Raw genomic sequence first — 22,294 nt, forward strand, 5'->3', positions numbered from 1 at the left:
CACTGAGACCGGCCCTTTGGCACAAACTGTTCTGTGCTGACCAAAATGTGCATCCACGCTAACTCATTTCCCTGCACTTGGCATGTCATAGAGCGTCATAGAGTCACATGACACTAGGTTATTGTCCAACAGGTTTATTTGAAATCATAAGCTTTCGGAGCGGTGCTTCTTCATCAGGTGAAGTAGAGGGAAGCGCTTTCAGGATACACCCAATCATGTCCTGGGGAATTTATCTACCTTTCTGCATTTTGAGATGTTCAGCACCTTCTCTATTAAATGAACACTTTTCAAAATATTGCTGTTTATTTTTCCAAGTTGTCTAGCTTCCATTTCCTGCTCCACAGAATAATTTGCATCAAAATATACATTTAGTATCTCACCCCTCTCCTGTGGTTCCACACATAGGTGGCCTTGTTGATCTTTTGAGGCTCTATTCACTGCCTATTACTCTTGCCCTTGATGTATTTGTAGAATCCCTTTGGATTCTCCTTAACCTTATTTTCCCAAGTTATCTCACGTTCCCTCTTTACTCTTCTGATTTCCCCCTTGAGTATACTCCTACTGCCCCTATCTCCTCAAGGGATTTACTTGATCCCAGCTGTCTCTGTCTGTCATATGCCTCCTTTTCTTTCTTGACCAGAGCCTCAATTTCTCTAGTTATCCGGCATTCCCCACAACTACCAGCCATATCCTTCACACTAATAGGAACATACTGCCTCTGGACTCTCGTTATCTAATTTTTGAAGAATTTATTTTGTCAGAGGTGTATTTTTTTCCCTTGAAAGCAAAACTTTGATAGGCTTTAGTAACTTGATTCACTTCTTCAGTACATAAAGAATATCCGTGATTAACTCCAGCATTTATATTTACCAAAGTTGTAGGTACTGAGGAAAAACTTGCCAATATACTATTGTTGTGGTTTTATTACCTGATTATTTTAGTGTCTTTTGCAGATTCCACAGGCATTCCTGCTTGTGCAACTGGTTTTTCTTTAAGTTCCAATTTATTTTTTACACTGAAATTGTTTTAATTTCTGTAAATCACTTTTAACTTTGATATTACTCCGAACAGCCTTGGTCTTCCTTTAAAGTTTGTGTGTATTTTCAGTTCCTCCAGTTTCCTTGTGGGATCTAAAATGGAGATTTTACATTTCTCTGTGAGATATATTATTTGGCTAAAACTGGAGCTGTTCTTATTTTGGAAACTTTTCAGTTCTCTACCTGAGACTTAATAGCTCATAGAATGCAGGACTACTGGTAATCCACATTATAGCCAATTAGTTTGAAGAAATTCTAAATATTTGATGGATAGTGACTTTATTCCCATCTCCCCATCGGAGTTGAATTATACTCGTGTCATATTCCAGACACTGAAACTTGATGGCATCTAATCTGACAAATCCTTATTAACTATGTGAATCTAGGCAAGTGTGTGTAGAGTTCGTTTAAAGATTTAAGGCATTGAAGTAACCCTGCTTCCCCAGTGTTAGCAGATTCCCATTTATGTGTACATTGCGGCAAATGTCACTGAAGTGATCAGCAGAAAGAAAGATTGAATTTTTGTTCCCCCAGTCCGACACATTAAATAGTACCATAATCAGCTGCTCTGTTCCTGAAATGAATACAACAAAACTGCAAGAAATAAGTCGAATTATAGAGTCATACAGCACGGAAACAGACCCTTCGGTCCAACCAGTCCATATGTAATCCCAAACGAAATTAGTCCCACCTGTCTGCTTCTGGCCCATATTCCTCCAAACCTTTTCCTATTCATGTCTCTACAATTTAGTAGAACATTGGACCAAACCATTGAACATTAGCCATTTTTCTGTTCTGTAAATCTTCACAGTTTAACAACATGACTGGAAAGTATCAATTGCATCCAATATTACACGGAGGTGCTGTTGATACCTTGTCAAGCCTCGTTCCACAGATACATCTGCTGCCACAGCCAAAGTGACCCAAATCACCAAAATTGATTTCCAGTTGTGAGGTTATATCATTTGCTGGTTTGCAGAAGTAATGTTCCAAAACAAGTTTATCAGAGACCGTACATTCCAAGCGATGGACATCTGCTGTGCTTTCAAAATGTTTCTCTTAAGTTTTAGGGTATGTTAGGTATGCTGCATCTTCAGTATTCTTGAAAAAAAACAAGTCAAGTATAAATATCTTTTTTGATCAATAATATTTTTAAAAATATTCTGCATGCATTTGTGTGGATGTACAGAAAATGGGGGAGATACTAAATGAGTATTTTGCATCAGTATTTACTATGGAAAAGGATATGGAAGATATAGACTAGGGAAATAGATGGTGACATCTTGCAAAATGTCCATATTACAAAGGAGGAAGTGCTGGATGGCTTGAAATGGGTAAAGGTGGATAAATCCCCAGGATCTGATCAGGTGTACCCTAGAACTCTGTGGGAAGCTAGAGAAGTGATTGCTGGGCCTCTTGCTGAGATATTTGTATCATCGATAGTCACAGGTGAGGTGCCGGAAGACTGAAGGTTGGCTAACGGGGTACCACTGTTTAAGAAGGGTGGTAAGGACGAGCCAGGGAACTGTAGACCAGTGAGCCTGACATTGGTGGTGGGCATGTTTTTGGAAGGAATCCTGAGGGATGGGATGTTCATGTATTTGGAAAGGCAAGGACTGATTAGGGATAGTCAACATGGCTTTGTGTGTGGGAAATCATGTCTCACAAACTTGATTTTGTTTTTGAGGAAGTAACAAAGAAGATTGATGAGGGTAGAGCGGTAGATGTGGTCTACATGGACTTCAGTAAGGCGTTCGACTGGGACTGGTTAGCAAGACTAGATCTCGCAGAATGCAGGGAGAACTAGCCATTTGGATACAGAACTGGCTCAAAGATAGAAGAGAGAGGGTGGTGGTGCAGGGTTGTGTTTCAGACTGGAGGGCTGTGACCAGTGGAGTGCCACGAGGATCAGTGCTGGGTCCTGTACTTTTTGTCATTTACATAAATGATTTAGATGCGAGCGTTAGAGGTACAGTTAGTAATTTTGCAGATGACACCAAAATTGAAGGTGTAGTGGACAGCAAAGAGGGCTACTTCAGATTACAACAGGATCTAGATCAGATGGGCCAATGTGCTGAGAAGTGGCAGATGAAGTGTAACTCCGATAAATGCGAGGTACTGCATTTTGGGAAAGCAAATCTTAACCGGACATATACACTTAATGGTAAGGTCCTAGGGAGTGCAGGTTCATAGCACCTTGAAAGTGGAGTCGCAGGTAGATAGGATAGTGAAGAAGGCGTTTGGTATGCTTTCCTTTATTGGTCAGAGCATTGAGTACAGGAGTTAGGAGGTCATGTTGCGGCTGTAGACGACATTGGTTAGGCCACTGTTGGAATATTGTGTGCAATTCTGGTCTCCTTCCTAATGGAAAGATGTTGTGAAACTTGAAAGGATTCAGAAAAGATTTACAAGGATGTTGCCAGGGTTGAAGGATTTGAGCTATAGGGAGAGGCCAAATAGGCTAGGGCTGTTTTCCCTAGAGCGTCGGAGCCGGGGGGGGGGGGGGGGGGGGTGACCTTATAGAGGTTTCCAAAATTATGAGGGGCATGGATAGGGTAAATAGGCAAATTCTTTTCCCTGGGGTCAGGGAGTCCAGAACTAGAGGAAAGATATAAAAGAGACCTACGGGGCAAGTGTTTCACACATAGGGTGGTACGTGCATGGAATGAGCTGCCAGAGGAAGTTGTGGAGGCTGGTACAATTGCAATATTTAAGAGGCATTGGATGGGTATGTGAATAGGAAGGGTTTGGAGGGATATGGGCCGATTGCTGGCAGGTGGGACTAGATTGGGATGGGATATCTGGTCGGCATGGACGTGTTGGACCGAAGGGTCTGTTTCTGTGCTGTACATCTCTGACTGTATAATTCTATTAACCAGGCACATGTCATTAAAACCTCATATTGCTATTGTTACTGGGAAAGTTAAAGTGTATAAAATAATGAGGGTTAGAGATAGAGTTAATGGTAGTTGTCTTTTCCCGAGGACGGGGGATTTCAAGACTAGGGGACACGTTTTTAAGGTGAGAGGGGAGAGATTTAAAAAAGCCATTAGAGTCAGAACCTTTACACAGAAGGTGGTTTGCATGTGGAATAAGCTTCCTGAGGATGTGGATACAATTATAAATGTTTAAAAGACTTATAGATAAGGACAAGAATAGGAATGGTTTGTAGAGATATAGGCCAGGAGCAGGTAGGTGGGACAAGTTTAGCTTGGGACTATGTTTGGCATGGATTGAAGGGTCTGTTTCCATGCTGTATGAGTCTGACTCTGACTCATTTAGGTTAAGAACTGCATTTTAATTGTCTTATTATCTGAAAGTTGCTCTTTCACAGAACTCAAACAACCATCCATTGCTTTTCCTTCTAAATCACTTTGCCTAATCGAAGTCCATATCTCTTGTGTCACTGTAATTATACTGCAATTTGTCAAATGAAGTAAAATATCTTTCAACCCTGTCTTCACCAAGTGAAGCTGCATCAAGATCCTGATTATTCCCCTGTCTGAATGAAATTTCTATTTTTCCATGCATAATGTCCAACTTCTTTCTTTCTCTGTGCAACCCAATGAATCAAATTTACTCCTATCCTGGATTTTTGTCTGGAGTTCAGTTACAAATTTTTAAAAGTTTCATTTGCTGCACTGTTTTTCTTTCTCCCTTTTGAGTCGGGCCTTTTCTAGTCTCTTTTGCCTCTTTTTGGTGTTCTTGTTTTTACTTTTCTCTATCTCTTTCCAGTTCAAGTTGGTTCATCAGCAATTGAATTCTACATAACTCAAGGCAAGATTTCTTTAAATTCCAAAAGCTGTGCTGCTGCCTTAATACTTTGTAGCTCCTGTTCCTATCTTTACATGAAATTCTGCAAATTCCATGAAATAAACCTTTCTTATTGTTGCACCCCACTTAGGATACATTTTCTGTCTCCAGCAAAGTCTCAGCAAATGACAAATCTATCGTGCTGTTCACTCAACATGGAGGACTGATAGCAAAGATGAAAGATGCAAGGAAATTTGGCAAATTGGATCCACAGTTTGCTGAATAGCAGGAAGCAGAGGGTGATGGTTATGGGTTTTTTTTTTCAACTGTAAGTCTGTGTCCAGTGGGGCCCCACAATGTTGGGGCCTTGCTGTTGGGTTTTACATAAATGATTTAGATTCGAATGTAGAAAGGCTGATCAATAAGTTTGCAGATGATACAAAAATGATCTGGTGGTAAATAACGAGGAGCATAGCCTTAGACTACAAGAGGATATAGACAGGCTGGTCAGATGGAATTCCATCTAGATAAGCGTGAGCTGCTTCACTTGAGAAGGACATGATGTGGAGATGCAGCTGTTGGACTGGGGTGAACGAGGTCAGATGTCACATGCCACCAGATTATAGTCCAACAGGAGGATCAGAGGGATCTTGGTGTGCAAGTACATGGATCATTTAAGGTATCAGGAAAGGTGGATAAAGTGGTTATGAAGGCAAATGGGATACTTAAACTATATGCCTTGGCTAATAAAGGTACAAGCAGGGAATCTGTATAAAAGTTCGGCTAAACCACAGCTAGAGTATTGTGTACAGTTCTGGAATCCACATTATAGGAGGGATATGATTGTACTAGAGAGGATGCAAAGGATATAGATGAAGATGTTGTCATGATGTACAGAATGACAGCTGAACCAAATCAGCTTTTCTACCTTGGATTTGATTTATTTCTTTTTATTATTGTCACATGTATAGAGATAGTGAAAAATATTGTTTGACGTGCTTTCCAGACAAATACTTTACATAAGGACATCAGGATAATAGAACAGAATGCAGAATATAGCACTAGAGCCTTTTATTCCTTTCTGTATCTAAGGTACTTGTACCTAAGATGACACCATTGGAGGCAGCCATTATAAAACTTTGCACTGTACTTCTGTACTGGAGTACATGTGACAAAGGATATTCTATTCTAGAGCTTCAGGAAAGGTACAGAGAAAGATCAACTCTACTATATGAGAGGTCCATTCATAAATCTAATAACAGTGGGGAAGAAGCTGTACTTGACTCGATGGTATATGATTTTAAACTTTTGTACCTTTTGTCCAATTGAAGAGGGTGAAAGAGAATGTAACCCAGGGTGTGTGGGTGGGAGGGGTCTTTGATCAAGTCTGCTTCCCAAAGGCAGCAGGAAGGATAGACTGAGTCAGTGGATGGAAGGCTGGTTTCCTGATGATCTAGGCTGTGTTCACAACTCTCTACTTACTTGCAGTCTTGGGCAGAGCAGTTGCCATACCAAGCTGTGATGCATCCAAACAGGACATTTTATATGGCGCATCTATAAAAATCGGTCAGAGTGATTGTGGACATGCTGAATTTCCTTAGGCTTCTGAGAAATAGAGATATTGGTGTGCTTTTCTGACATGGATGGATCAGGACAGATTGTTGCTGATATTTATTCCCAAGAATTTGAAGCTCTGAACCATCGCCACCTCATTGATACAGACAGGTACATGTCCTTTACTCTGCTTTCTGAAGTCCTTTGTTTTGCTGACATTGAGAGAGATTGTTATCTTTACATCATGCCACTAAGCTGTCTATCTCCTTCCTGTATTCTGTCTCGTCATTGTTTGAGATCTGATCCACTACAGTGGGGTCATCAGAAAACTTGTAAATGGAGTTAGTGCTGAATTTGGCCACACATTCATGAGTATATAAGGGGCTGAGTATGCAACTTTGCAGGACACAGGTGTTAAGGATTATCTGGGAGGAGGTGTTTTTGCCTATCCTTACTGCTTGTGGTATGCGGGTCAGGGAGTCAAGGATCCAGTTCCAAAGTGGGGATTCAAGACCTAGATCTCGGAGTTTGGAGATTAGTTTGGTTAGAATTATAATGTTGAAGGAAGACCTAAAGTCAATACATAGCAGTCTGATGTAGGTGTCCTTGCTATCCAGATGTTCCAGGAATGAGTATAAAGCCGGGGAGTGGATCTATTGTGACGGCAGGCAAATTATCATGGATCAAGGCAGTTTGGGAGGCTGGAATTGATGTGTGCCATTACTAATCTCTTCAAACACTTCGTTATGATGGATGTCAGAGCCACAGAATGGTAGTTTGATTTTTCTTTGGCTTTGGGATGATAATGGTCTTCTTGAAGTAGGTGGAAGTTAGAGTTAGGGTGAGATTAAAAATGTCTGCATGTACTCCCACCAGTTGGTCTGTGCAGGATATGTCCGTGACTCCATCTAGGCCAGTCACCTTTCGTGGGTTCTGTATTTGCAATATAGTAAATTTAAACATTTAAGATCATCAAAGTTAACACCAGTGATTTCTAACCAGACTTTTTAAAATAATCAATCCTGGACTTTGAGAATTATCAATTTTCGACATTGGTTTATTGCTAAATCAAAAGACTAAGCAGTTTATTGATAATACAGTAACTTTAGCAGAGCAGAAAATTAAATAACAAAGGAATTGAATTGGTCTATGTTTTCAATCCAACAGCCTTTGTTTTCAGTTCCATTCACACAAAAGACAGGCAAACAAACACAATTCAAGGATAAATAAAAGATAATAATTCAACCAGCGAAATTATCTAAATGGTTTTCAGAATGCATTGTTCCACAGATGTAGATAAGGCATAGATTTTCTGAGGATATTGGTCAGGTTCACCATTACAGTTCATTCAGATAAAGGCAGTCAAACCATTAACCTTGTTTCTATTCTCTGAGCTTCCAGGAGCTGCTCATAGGAGGTTAGGCAGGGGCTTTCAAATATTCATACTGCAGTACAAACAGCCAGGTGCCATTTATAACAGAAAACACAGTCCAAAGCCCAATTCCGACTCCTCTTCAAAGTCCCGGTTACTGTTCAACTGCTTGAGTATTGCTGCAACCAATTCCCAGGTACTGACCTCATTAATAGTTAACTTTGGCTACCAATTCAAAATAATGCTTTTCCCCAGTGAAAATGCATCCGCAGACCCTTTTGGTCAGGAAACAACTTGCAACTTACTCCCAGGCCTGGCCTCGTGAAGAAACAATGGCTTGTTTGGCCTTTTTCTTTTTAAAACAAGCTGTTACCCACAATCCAAAATCATCTTGCGCTCACCGGTCCAACTTCATAGCTCCAAACCAAAATTGATAAATAATAATAAAAATAATGAAAGATTAGTGAGGGTTTGAATACTGTTATAAAGGGAGATTGGATAAGATTGGGGTTGTTTTCCTCAGACCATAGGAAATTGAGATTGAGATGCAACATTATTAGTGGGCGGCACGGTGGCACAGTGGTTAGCACTGCTGCCTCACAGCGCCGGAGACCCGGGTTCATTTCCCGCCTCAGGCGACTGACTGTGTGGAGTTTGCACGTTCTCCCCGTGTCTGCGTGGGTTTCCTCCGGGTTCTCCGGTTTCCTCCCACAGTCCAAAAATGTGCAGGTCAGGTGAATTGGCTGTGCTAAATTGCCCGTAGTGTTAGGTAAGGGGTAGATCTAGATGCAGATGTAGGGGTATGGGTGGGTTACGCTTCGGCGGGGCGGTGTGGACTTGTTGGGCCGAAGGGCCTGTTTCCACACTGTAAGTAATCTAATCTAATCTAAAAAAAAATCTAATCTAATCTAAAAAGATGTATAAAATTGAGAGGCATAGATAGGTTAGACAGGCTGAAACCTCCTCCCTTAATGAAGGGAACAATGACCAGAGGACATAGGTTTAAGGGAAGGGCACCAGGTTTATAGGAGATGTGAAGAAAAATGATTTTAGCCAGAGAGTGGTGAGAATCTGGAATTCACTGTTGGTATAGCTGGTGTAATATTTAAGAAACATTGAGATGTGCACTTGCAATGTGAAGGCATGCAAGGCAGTGTGGTCAAGTGCTGAAAAATGAGATTAGAATAGTTGTGATTCTTATTAATAGGCTCAGACATCATGTACTGAAGGCCCTTTTTCTGTGCTGTTGGTGTTTATGACTCTGTGGGACTTAAATTAATAAAATATACTGTACATGAACTGTTAGCTTAAACCTTAGCCAATATCACAGTGCATCTGTCTTTGTTAGTCTGCGATCTCATGAGGATACCAATTATTGTGATCTTGGTGCTGACTGATTTTCTTTTCTTTGTAGAAATTTAAAACCCTACATCTTTAACTAAAAGAATTAAACCATAATGTTTATGGCTTAAACCAAAAGAATTTTTCTGAACATAAGTGAAAGAAAACATGAACTACAATAACTCCAATAAAAGCTAGTTTATGGTAAAGATATTAAAAATACAATAAACTGTTACTTGCACTGTAAACCAAACTTTTTAACTCTGTTTCTGTCCTACATCCATTTGACTCAGATACAAGGCAATGCAGTGGGGGTCTAAGAACTCCCACTCTCTATCGTTAGCTGAGCCATCCCAGAAATCCAATTTGCTTTTAGTAGAGACTTTCAGTTATAATGGTCTTTAAAACCTTGAGCCAGCGCACAGAATTTCAACTAAACCTATGTTGAAAGACATACACTTTTTACTCACTTATGGAATATGAGTGTTGCTGGCTGGGAAAGTATTTATTGCCTGTCCCTGGTTGGCTTTGAGAAAGTGGTAGTGAGCTGCCTTCATGAGCCCCATAAGTCCATGTGCTGTAGGTAACCCCACAATGTCCTTAGGGAGGCAGTTCCAAGATTTTGACCCAGTAACCAGATTGTTTTAAACTTTCACAAGTACACCAGCATGTCCTCAGAATAGTACTTGAACTAATAAGTTTGTATAAGCCATTTGTAGTCCATTTCAATGTTCAAGTGTTTAAACATAGAAAATAACCAGCAGCACAGCATGATGTTTCTTGCTGAAAGTTATTGGAGTAAGAAATGATTGTAAATACACTTTTAGCTAATATATAACCCTAAAGGATAAAAGGTACATATGAAGTTGAAAATGAAATCAGTCTCTTCTATTGTTGTAGGCATGCATTGTTTGAAGATTCCCTTTCTGAAGTGAAGATGGTGAAACTTGAAATCAGAATTTAGCAGTTATGATGACTTTTGCTGTTGAATAGTAATAAGTTTCTCCAACACAGGTACTTAGCAGAACATGTCCTGTGAAAATTGGCTCATCTGTTTCACTTCTATGGCACTGCAATTCTTGATTCTTGATGGCCTGGTTTACTAGAGCAGTTCTGGACACCCTTCTCTGTCTCCTTTCTGTTGAGGAGCAGCATGTGTTTCAAGGTGTCTCTCATGGTCATTGCACAAAGTGGCTACTCATGGCAAAACCTCTGTACAGGTCACGAATTAAAATTGCAGCTATCCGAAAACTGCTGAATTGTATTACCATATTAGGTATTAAGTTAGCCTCGGTCTGGGTCACACATCCATCCATTGTCTTTTAATCAAGGACTTGAACTTTCTTACTGTTTTAGCCATGCTCGAGGTTAACTCTTTATTGATTGCAGTGAGAGATTTCCCATGCGCAAAGCCATGTTGACTTTCCCTAACTAGTCCTTGCCTTTCCAAATAAATGTAAATCCTGTCTCTCAGAATCAACCCCAACAACTTGCCCACCACCAATGTCAGGCTTGCCGGTCTATAGTTTCTTGGGTTTTCTTTACCACCTTTCTTAAATAATGGAACCACAATGGCCTCCAGTCTTCTGACACTTCACCTGGGGCTATTGATAATACAAATACCTCAACAAGGGGGCCAGCAATACTTCCCTAGCTTCCCATGAAATTCTAGGGTACACTGATCATGTCCTGGTGATTTATCAATCTTTATGCATTTTAAGACATCTGGCACCACCACCTCTATTATATGAATACATTTCAAGATTTCACCATTTATTACCACAAGTTCTCGATCTTCCATTTCCTTCTCCACAGTAAACACTGATGCAAAATACATGTTGAGTATCTCACCCCTCGTGATGATCCAGACGTAGTGGCCTTGCTGACCTTTAAGGGACCCTGTTGTCTCCGTGGTTACTTTTCTTTGTCCATTACGGGTTTGTAGAATCCCTTGGATTCTCCTTAACGCAATTTGCCAAAGCTATCTCATGTCCCCCTTTTCACCTCCTGATTTCCAGCTTAAGTATACACCTGCTGCCCTCATACTTTTAAGGATTCATTCTATCCCTGGAGAGAGAGAGAGAGAGAGAGAGAGAGAGTGTGTGTGTGTGTGTGTGTGAGAGAGAAGGTATGTCAGAGCATGGCCCTGTGAGTGTGAGGAGGAGCAAGAGACTGTGTGAGTGTGAGGAGAGGGCGTGAGTGTGTGTGAGGGTGAGGGGGGGTGTGAGTGTGTGTGAACGTGAGGTGGGGTGTGAGTGTGAATGTGAGGAGGGGGTGTGAGTGTGTGAGGACGAGGGTGTGAATATGTGTGAGTGTAACGAGAGGGCATGAGTGTATGTGTGAGCATGAGGAGGGGGCATGAGTGTGTGTGTGTGAGCGTGAGGAGGGGGGCGTGTGTGTGAGCGTGAGGAGGGGTGTGTGTGTGTGTGAGCGTAAGGAGGGGGCGTGAGAGTGTGTGAGCGTGAGGAGGGGGCGTGAGTGTGTGTGAGCATGAGGAGGGGTGTGAGCGTGAGGAGGGGCGTGAGCGTGTGTAAGTGTGAGGAGGGGGTGTGAGCGTGAGGAGGGAGCGTGAGGAGGGGGTGTGAGTGTGAGGAGGGGGCATGAGCGTGAGGAGGGGCTGTGAGCGTGTGAGAACGTGAGGGGGGTGTGAGTGTCTGCGAGCGTGAGGAGGGGAGTGAGTGTGAGCGTGAGGAGGGGGATGTGAGTGTGAGAAGAGGGTGAGAGTGTGTGAGTGAGCGTGAGGAGGGAAGTGAATGAGTGATGAATACAATGGCCAGTGAATATTTTTGAGATGGCAGAATTAAACTCATGCATTCCAGTGCTGCTTTTACTATGCAGAAGCAATGGAATATTCTTTTCATGTGACTGACAATGTCAAGCCTGCTCCATCTGAAGAAACATATTGAAATATTGGGCATGTCTGAACTCTTAGTCCACTTTGTGGACTGCCTACCCAACTCTGCTTGGCCTTTGCTCCCAGGTGTTTTCATATTAAGTGTCTTGAACCATTTTAGCTATGCTGCTATTTACTCTCGCGATGTTGCTTTTCTCAGCAGTATTAAGCTGTCTCAATATGCCTGATGGAGATATGTGAAATTGTGTGCTGAAGCTCTGGCTCTGTGAATCTTCCTCATGGCTTCTGGTATGGAGTCCAAGGCTGAGGGTCCTCCTGTCTGGGGTACAACATCTGAACAGGATCAGACAGCTGACCAGGTGAGTGGAGCCTGTTTGTTCTTTTCTTAGTGAGATGGTAATCACTTTATGTACCTGGTGCTTGATCTCTGATTGATTTAAAGGTTAGTGCAGTGATTGGAACCAGATGGACCTTGATAACTATAAGGTTTTTGATTATGTTTGTTAACCTGCGCCAATCAGTAAATCCTTGGTCGCCCAATGTCGCTAGGAGATTCGAATCAGCTCACTTGGGGACTGACTCTGAGCTGGCTGGTCACAGCCAGTGTACTGTGCATTGGCAAATAAAGGGTGACTTGGTGAAGGAACACCAGCCTCTGTGCAGTTATTTCAGTTAGGCAGCTTTTTCTGCTCTGTCGTTTGTATTCACCCAAAGTGCATTCTAGTTTGGTTATTGAGTGGGAGCTGGAGATGCAGAGAACTGAGATACAGGAAAGGTGTGAGTGATGGAGTGAAGAAAAGGAAGTTTCTGTAGGTCCAATGCAGCACCGCAGAACTACACAGAGCAGAGGAAAATCACCTCTACAGCGTATCCAAAAAGAATGGGTACCCAATGAGCACAGTCTGCCGATTTCTCAGCAATAAACCCCAATAAGCAAACAAAATATGTCCAGAAATCCTAGCCACTCTCATCTACATCAAAGGCATCTCAGAAATGACTGCCAGACTACTCAGACCCCTTAGCACACAAACCCACCAACACACTAAAACAGCAGCCAATGAACTTGAAATACCCTATACAGACAACAAGCAAAACTAATACCATTTACAAAATACCTTGCAAGTACTGCAACAAACACTACATTGGACAAACAGGCAGAAAACTAGCCACCAGGTTGCATGAACATCAACTAGCCACAAAAAGACATGACCCTCTCTCACTAGTATCCTTACATATGGATGAAGAAGGACACCACTTCGACTGGGACAACACATCTACCCTAGGACAAGCCAAACAGAGACACGCACGAGAATTCCTTGAAGCATGGCATTCCAACCAGAACTCTTATCAACAAATACATTGAGTTAGACCCCATCTACCACCCCCTGAGAAAAAGAACAGGAAATGTTATCACCACATGAAATGATATCACCGCAGAAAATGACACCACTAACCCAAGGAAACCTAAAGACATAAATAGAAAACGGGCATGCCACCAGTGCTTCATCCAGAGGCTCACTGATGGTGTTACCTAGTTTGGTGATGAAAAGTCTGAAAACGAACCTTCCAGCTTAGCGAGCAAACCTATGTCCAAACTTTAGTTCTATCTTCGCAAACAAGGACACTAATATCTTTTCAGAAATGTTGTGGAATGTGGGATATAGTGAGAGGGAGGAAGAAGGAAATCAGTGTTAGTAGGGAAGTGATGTTGGGGATAGACAGCAGGTAAATCCCCAGATACTTAATAAGTGCCCCTAGAAATAGTGGAACCAGCCGTCCTCTTCCAAGATTCTATAGACTCTGGAACTGTTCTTATGGATTTGTGTGTGGGTGGGTTGGGGGGGGGTAGCTAATGTAACCCCTCAACTTAAAAAGGGACGCAGAGAGAAAACTGGAAATTATAAGACTAGTCAGCCTGACATCAATAGTGGGGAAAATACTAGAGTCATTATAAAAGATTTAATAGATGAGCACTTGTAAAAACGGTGACAGGATTAGACAGAGTCAACATGGATTTACAAACGGAAATCATGCTGAACAAATCTTCCTGATATTATGGACCAAACTCTCTCAAACAACCAGTCTTGAAGCAAAACTTTATTATACATTATTGTTAAATACAACAAAAGAAAGAATTGGAATACCTTAACTCTATTGGAAAACTTAACAGAAGAATACATTATTTGACTACTAATAGTAACTGTTCCAGTATAGTAACATCCCATAAACAAATCCTTAGCAAGACAACTTCAGTAAAACAGATTGCTGCTAGAATTGCATAGGAAGAGAAGCCCTAGGTTTTATCTGTAACAGAGACGAAGTTCAGCTTCCACATCTAGATTCAGCACTCCAGCAGCTGCTACTGAAAGACTGAAAGTAAAAGTTCTGGCTCTGGGGTAGCTTGACCCCACCCATTCAGGCTGCCTCTATTATTTCAACTTTAAAAAAAATCCAAAGCCTCGCAAGGTGTTTACGATATTGGCTTTGGAGCTGCCTACTTACTATCTCTGTCTCAGCCTTTCTTCATTTAAAAAATAAGACAAAATAAACCTCTTGAAGCCACAGTATCTTCACCTCTCCCTCCTTAAGGATGGATCAGTAGCACTGTGGCTTAATGGTTTGCACTGCTGCTTCACAGCATCAGGGACCCAAGTCCGATTCCAGCTGTGGCTGATAGTCTATGTGGAGTTTGCACATTCTCTCCATGTCTGCATGAGTTTCATCTGTGTGAGCTGATTTCATCCCATAGTCGAAAATTGTGCAGGTTAGGTGGATTGTCCATGCTTAATTGCCAGTGGTGTCTAGGGATGTGGAGGCTAGATGAATTAGCAATGGGCAATGCAGGGATACAGGGAGAGGGTTGGGATGTTGAGTCTGGATGGGGTGCTTGTCAGAGAGTCAGCGTGGACCCGATGGGCTGAATGGCTTGGTTTCACAGTGTAGGCAGTCTAAGATTTGATGATCAGCATACCAAGATGGCTTCACTTTTTAAAAACTTTTTGTCTTACATTATTTCATACATATACATTACATTGTTTCTAAGCATGCAACCACTCACTCCTACTGTTTACTTTAGTCTATTTTCTTCTGTTGGCATTTATGTTCTCTTGTCCTGCCAAGTGCATAATTTTCAAATAGGCTACAGTAATAAGCTCCATCTAAACAGTCTAGTATTCTTATCTTTAAATATTTACCAAAAACTTCAAGAGGCTATGATGTATGTACAATTGTCTCAGACACATTACTGGCAATATAAAGGCTAAAATATTGCAAAGCCAACACTAGACAAAATCTCTTTCTCAATTTTGAAATATTTCTGTTGATGATTATTCAGTTTTCTGGAAAAATACCCAATAAGTCTTTCTGTCTTCGTGGAATTCTCTCTAACAGCTTCCAAACCACTGACATGAGACTCAGTTTTCTGAATTATCTCTATTTCCCTATTTCCCTTCTTGAACAGAGAAACAACATTAGTTACTCCCTCTGGGACCCCTCCAGTGGCTAATGAGGAGACAAAGATCTTCTTGAAGGCCCCATCAACCCTGTCTCAAGAACGTGGGGTAAATATCATTGGGCCCTCGGGACTTAACCACCTTAATGCTCTTCAAGAGACTCAACGTCACTTCTTTCTTGATCTCAAAATGCCGTAGCATCTTAATGTGTTCCACACAAATCTCATGATACTCTGTCCTTCTCCTGTGTGAATACTGACTCAAAGTACTTATTTAGGATCTCATCCACATCCTCTGTCCCCAAGCACAAGTTCCCTCATTTATCCTTAAGTGGTCCAACCTTCTCCCATGTTATCCTTTTGTTTTTAGATTAGATTAGATTAGATTAGATTAGATTACTTACAGTGTGGAAACAGGCCCTTCGGCCCAACAAGTCCACACCGCCCCGCCGAAGCGTAACCCACCCATACCCCTACATCTACATTTACCCCTTACCTAACACTACGGGCAATTTAGCGTGGCCAATTCACCTGGCCTGCACATCTTTGGACTGTGGGAGGAAACCAGAGCACCCGGAGGAAACCCACGCAGACACGGGGAGAACGTGCAAACTCCACACAGTCAGTCGCCTGAGGCAGGAATTGAACCCGGGTCTCCAGGCGCTGTGAGGCAGCAGTGCTAACCACTGTGCCACCGTGTATGTGTGGAATGCCCTGGGATTCTCTTTAACCCCTGCTTGCCAAGGTCATATCATGGCCACTTCTTGCTCTTCTAATTCCCTGCTTGAGTTCTTTGGGCTTTCCTTCTATTCTTTATGGGCCCTATCCCAATTTTAGCTTCCTAAACCTTACATTTTTTTTCTCTCCTTCTGATTAAATTCATAACCTCCCACATTATCCAAGAGTCCCTTACCTTGCTCTCCTTGTCCTTCCTCCTCACGAGAAAATGCGGTCCTTAAATGTCATTAGCAGCTCTTTAAACAACTCCCACATGTCAAATGTGGACTTGTTTATAACAGCTCCTCTCAATTAATGCTCCTAGCTCCTGCCCAATACTGACATAATATGCCCTCCCCCAATTTATACCTTCCTGCAAGTTCCTAACTTATCCTTGTTCATAGCTATTTTAAAACTTAAGGAGTTGTGATCACTGTTCCCAATATGCTGTCCCACTGAAAGGTCAGTCACCTGGCCAAGTTCATTAGCAAATACAAGGTCCAATATGTCCCTTTCTCTAGTTGATCTATCCACATACTCTTTCAAGAAATCCTCTTGGATGTATTTAACAAATTCTTCCCCATCTAAGCCTCTTGTTGTAAAGGAGTCTCAGTCAATATTGGGGAAGTTAGTCACCCACATTGACAACTCTTTTTATTGCACCTTTCCATAATCTGCCTTCAAATTTGTTCCTCAGTGGCTATTGGGAGGCCTGTAGTATAATCCTGTCAGAATGATTTCACCTATTTTATTTTTGAGCTCTGCCCATATTGCCTCAGTGGATTAGCTCTCCAGTATGTCCGCTCTGACAGCAAATGTAACATTCTCCCTGATTAGTAATGCAACTCCTCCATATCTTTTATCTTCCTCTCCATCTCTTCTACAACAACAAAACTCTGGAATGTTGAGCAGCCAGTCCTGGCCCTCTCTCAACCATATCTCTGTAAATGCCACAATGTACTGATCCAGGGATCTAAGCTGATCTGCCTTATCCATAATACTCCTTCAGCCCACAATTACCATTGTGTTCATTTACCTGTCTCTGCTTGTACTTTCTTTTTAAATTACTGGTCCTAACATGTACCTTCCCCTCAATCCTCCACTTGCAGACCTGCTGTTCTGGTTCCCAGCCCCCTGCCACTGTAGTTTAAACCCTCCCGAGTAGCAGTAGCAAACCTCCATGCAAGGATATTGGTTCCCCTCCAGTTTAGCTGCAACCTGTCCCTTTTGTACAGGTCACCCCTGCACTAGAAGAGGTTCCAATGATCCAAGAACCTGAAACCCTGCCCCCTGCACCAGCTCCTTAGCCACATATTCATCTGCTATCTTTCTATTCCTTGCCTCACCAGCATGTGGCACTGATAGTAACCTAGGGATTGCTACCCTTAAGCTCCTGCTTTTCAGCCTCTTTCCTAACTCCCTGTACTCGGTCCACAGGATCTCCTCCCTCTTTCTACTAATATGCACGATGACCTCTGGCTGCTCACCCTCCCACTTAAGAATTTGGTTCTGCTTCCTGTAAAGACTCTTCCATTCACCCAGTTCCTCCATCTCCACTGCATCTACTCTAATGATGCCAGCTTTGACAAAGGAGCCTCTGAAATGTTCACCTTTTCCTCAATGGAGGATTCCTCAGCACCATTGTTAATAGGGCCCTCAGCTGGGTCCGACCTAGCAACACTTTGGCTGTCACCCACCTCTTCTCTGCTGCAACAGTGATAGAGTCCCCTTTGTTCTCACCCACCAGCCCATCAGCATTCACATTTTGGAGGATCACTAGCCACCATTTCCGCCACCTCCATCTACCACCAGGCACATAGTCTCCTCCCCTCCCTTGTCAGCCTTCCGGAAGGACAGTTCCCTCTGGAACACCCAGCTCCACTCTTCCTTCATTCCCAACACTACCTCTCCACAGCCTCAACGCACCTTCCACTGCAACTGCAGAAGTGTAACAGCTGTTCATTTACCTTCTCCCTTGTCAGTATCCAAGGAGCCAAACACACCGCCCAGGTGAAGCAGCTCTTCACCTGCACTTCACACAATCTAGTCTACTGCATTTGCTGCTCACAATGTGGTCTTCACTACTTTGGGGAAAGAAAGCGTGGACTGGATAACTGCTTTGCAGAACACCTACATTCTGTCTGAAAAAAAGATCCCGAGCTTCCAGTTGCCTGCTACTTGAACACCCCTCCCTGTTCCCTGGCTAACATTTCTGTCTCAGGTTTGCTGCAGTGCTCCTCAGCACCTCATTTTCTGCTTGGGGACCCTGCAGCCTTCTGCACTCTATATCAAATTCAATAATTTTTGGGGTTGTGCTCTCCCATGTCCTGATCCCAACCCCCCCACACATCAGGCCTTGTGAACACACAGTCTGCTATTACAGTACATATCACCCATTGTTAGCCACTAACAGTCCCCATTTAATAGCTATTCACCTTCCTAGCTGGATTGTTATCCACTCTTTTGTGTGTTCAACTGTTGTTCTCTCTCTTTGGGCTTACCCCCACCTATAGTTTACTCCATAGTCCCTTCTGCATATAAACTTGTGTTTTCCTAGCTACCATCAGTTCTGAGGAAGGGTCATTCGACACATAAAGTTAACTCTGATTTCTTTCCACAGACACTGTCAGACCTGCTGTGCTCTTCCAGCAATTCCTATGTTTGTTTCTGATTTATGGCATCTGCAGTTTTTTTGTTTTTTATTTCCTCTTGTTATCTCGTTATGCTCAACAAACTGTTTGCAACAGGCGGTCAATTAAGAATTGATGTGGGTTTGAGTTCTTGGGGTAGATTAATTTAGTTGTGTGACAACATGAGGCTTCTTGGTTTGTTCTTCTGCAACCCCACATGTTCTTGACCAGATATGTTCCTCCTTCAGGTACATTTTGTTCCAGAGAGCAATGCGGTTGCTCAGATTGTTTACACAGATGAACAGGACCGACCGCCACAGCAGGTGGTTTACACAGCGGATGGCACATCATACACGTCTGTGGATGGGACAGAACATACACTGGTGTACATTCATCAGTCTGATGGAGCACAGGTACACAGTCATTGCAGTGAGGATATGCAGCCATTAAAGGCAATGGGGTTGTATGGAATTGAGCAAATAAAGTATTCATTTTAGTCATAGAGATGTACAGCACAGAAATAGACTCTTTGGTTCAACTCATCCCATGCTGACCAGATATCCTAAATTAACCTAGCTCATTTGTTAGCACTTGACCCATATCCCTCGCAACCTTTCCCATCCAGATGTCTTTTAAATGTTGTAATTGTACCTGCCTGCCTCCACCACCTCCTCTGGCGGTTCATTTCATACAAGCTCATTCCATATACACTTCTGGAGGGTCTTTGAAAGTCAAGGCAAGTTCAAGCAATCTGGAGCTATTTGTCTGCAACGGGGAAATTGATTGGATTATGGGCAAGAGGCTACCTCTACACAAATGAGTGGGGTTCTTTCATGTTCACACACCAGCCTGTGTTAGCTGTATGTTGATGAAATAGTTGAATTGAATCTCTTCATGGGTTTATTAGTATGCTTCTTAGCTTGGGATATGAGGGGATCCAAGCCATTGGTGTAGGTGAGGTTGCAATCTCATAGTTTTCTCAGTGTATGATATCCGCCATCTGAGTACAGTGTGAAAGTTGTTGAAGCTACTGGTGAATCTGGAAAGTCTGGCATCAAATTTGTGGTCTACAGTGTGACGATGCTATTCCTTCAACAAGGTTATAGTGTCCTTGGTTTTTTTTTTCAGTGAGGTCAGAAAAGACACAGATTCTGGAAAGTCTGGGCTTGGCTGGGTTTTGGGGCCAATTTGATTATAGCTAACAGATACTGCCTCAGGCAAAAGACTTTTAAACTTTAAAAAGTACTTGTACACTGAAAAGGGAGTGACCAGTTCTCCCAGCTCTACTTGACTCTGGTTTGATTTGGTCTGGCTCTTCACTGAAAGCAGTCAGGCAGTTGAAAACACTGGTGGACCCAAAGAAGCAGGTCCATGCTGGTACTCTCTCTCTGACATTTCTCCTGTAAGACCCTGTGTTTGATTTTTGTGCCAAGGGGTTTTTATGGGGATTGTTGCAAGTATTTAGAACAGCTTCATTAAAAGTTGTTGGGTTTGCGATAGTTTGTTAATCAGTATTCTGTTCTCACTTGTTTGCGTTTCATTCGGTAATCTTGTAAATAAACTCTGTTTTGTTTAAAACTGCGTAGTTTGACCAGCTGCATCCCTCCTGGAATATCCACATATACCTGCTTTAAAGCAACTAGCAAAGTTAGGGTCCGGACTACTTTCTTGAAATGTTTTGAGGGGGTCTGACCTGGTCCCTAACAACAGATTATCCAGTCTTTTGATGTAGCTTAGAGCCAAAGTTTGTGTGATAATATTTATGTTCACTGTTTTGGGATGTTTTACATATTCCTGCTGTTGTGTCCGTTTATATTACTGTAATCTTTCAAACTACTTTTCTGCTGAGGAATGAATGAGTGAAGCTTTTTAAGGACTAAGGGGTTTTGAAACACCTGTTGATTGGTATCTTTGATTGAAATCAGGAACTCAACTGTTTAATGTTTCTGTTTTACAAGACTGTTTTCACAGATCAGTCCCAGGTTGCGTACATCCAACAGGACGCAACGACCCAGCAGGTAAGAAGACAAAAGAATCAAGTCTGATCCATGCAACATTTCCGTTGTGAGGAACCGATAAACTGAAGTGTGATACATGCTTTTTGTGATTAAACAGTCATTGCGTGCTGCCTTATGAGCAGGCACAGAGAGTGTACCTCAGGACAAGCTGGTGGTGGGTTCCTGGTGTCCTGTATATTTAAGGCTTGAGTTAGTTTCCCTAGGAATGTTTTAAGAAGAAAGGATGATGTTGAGTTCCTGTCAATTACTGCAGGAAAAAAGAAAGAAAAATCTAGAGAAAACAATGACACCAATTAAAGGTTGTTTTTTGGTTCCCCATCCTATCTTGTTGAGTCAGAGATATGCAACTTGGAAACAGCCCTTTGGCCCAAACTCGTCCATGCTAACCGTGTTTCCTATGCTGAACTAGTCCCATTACCTATGCTTAGTCCATATTCCTCTAAACCTTTCCAATCCATGTATCCATCCTAATGTTTTTGAATGTTGTAATTTTTCCTGCTTCTACTACTTCCTCTGGCAGCTTGTTCCATTTACACACCAATCTCTGGGTGAAAATGTTTCGCCTCAGGTCCCTTTCTGCTATTTTACTTGTACTTTGTTGCATGTCTTAGGTTAATATAATATGCATAGAATTATAAAGCAAGTGTCGGGTAGAAAACAGTCATTCAGCCAACAATAGAATGATGAACCATAGATGAAAGCCAGAAAGGTTTAGCATAATATACACTGTTCTTCAATGACTGAATCCAAGTGTCCCAGTCTGTCCTGTCGGCTTCAAAACTCAAGTTGTCTCATTCCCTCTATCCCTCTCTGAGTGATACCATTGAGTTTGTATTGCTGTTCCTCATTTGTTGGACCAAAATGTATCATTTCACTCCATTGCATCCTGCCTGCCATGTATCCATGTATCCATGTGATAATTTGCCTTTGTGAAAAACAAATTACTGCACATGCTGAAAATCTGAAATAAGAACAGAAATTGCTGGAAATACTCAGCAGGTCTGACAGCACAATTGGCGAGGGAAATAAATTTAACATTTAAGCTGGATAACTTTTTATTAGAACAGATGAAAGAGAACATTGAATTGAAATGTCAGCTCTTTTTGTTGATGCACCAGACCTAATCAACATTGCTAGGAAGAGCAAGGCTAAGGGCACAGCTAGTTCTGAAGCACAAGTCTTCAGTTATATTGCTGGTATGCAGTATACAGTTACTTGCAGTCGACAAAAAAAAGATATAGAGGTCCAGCAAGAAACAGGAATGTTTTTCTTTATTGTGGGGTGGTGTAGAGTATAGGAGTAAGGAAATCTAGTGACAGTTGTATTGGAGTTGGTGAGACATCACGTGGAGTCATTTTTTTGTTTGAATTTTACAGGTTTTGTCTCCTTTAGAAAGGAAGGATATAGTTGCATTGGAAGCAGGTTAGGGAAGGTTCACTCTGCTGATTCCTGGGTTTAAAGCTTTGACTTTTGCAGAAAGGTTGTACAGGTTGGGCCTGTTTCAGTATCCAAGGTTCAACCATCAATTGTTTTCTCAATAACCTTCCATCCATCGTAAGGTCAGAAA

At 42.1% G+C, this 22,294-nt stretch overlaps 1 protein-coding gene across 6 annotated transcripts in view; it reads left to right on the forward strand.

Moving 5' to 3' along the window:
* The window catches only part of prdm10 (PR domain containing 10), a 208,064-nt gene that overhangs the window by 27,323 nt on the left and 158,447 nt on the right, over positions 1-22,294 (forward strand). For 5 of the 6 annotated variants that reach the window (XM_072592994.1, XM_072592996.1, XM_072592991.1 and 2 more), the window contains exons 2-4: positions 12,111-12,270; positions 18,958-19,122; positions 20,668-20,727. In XM_072592994.1, coding sequence (XP_072449095.1) covers positions 12,190-12,270; positions 18,958-19,122; positions 20,668-20,727 — 306 coding nt within the window. In that variant the 5' untranslated portion in view covers positions 12,111-12,189. The remainder of the gene's footprint in view (positions 1-12,110; positions 12,271-18,957; positions 19,123-20,667; positions 20,728-22,294) is intronic. The other variant, XM_072592992.1, reaches the window with a different exon arrangement.

This window comes from Chiloscyllium punctatum, chromosome 23, assembly GCF_047496795.1.
Source record: "Chiloscyllium punctatum isolate Juve2018m chromosome 23, sChiPun1.3, whole genome shotgun sequence".
Lineage (NCBI taxonomy): Eukaryota > Metazoa > Chordata > Chondrichthyes > Orectolobiformes > Hemiscylliidae > Chiloscyllium > Chiloscyllium punctatum.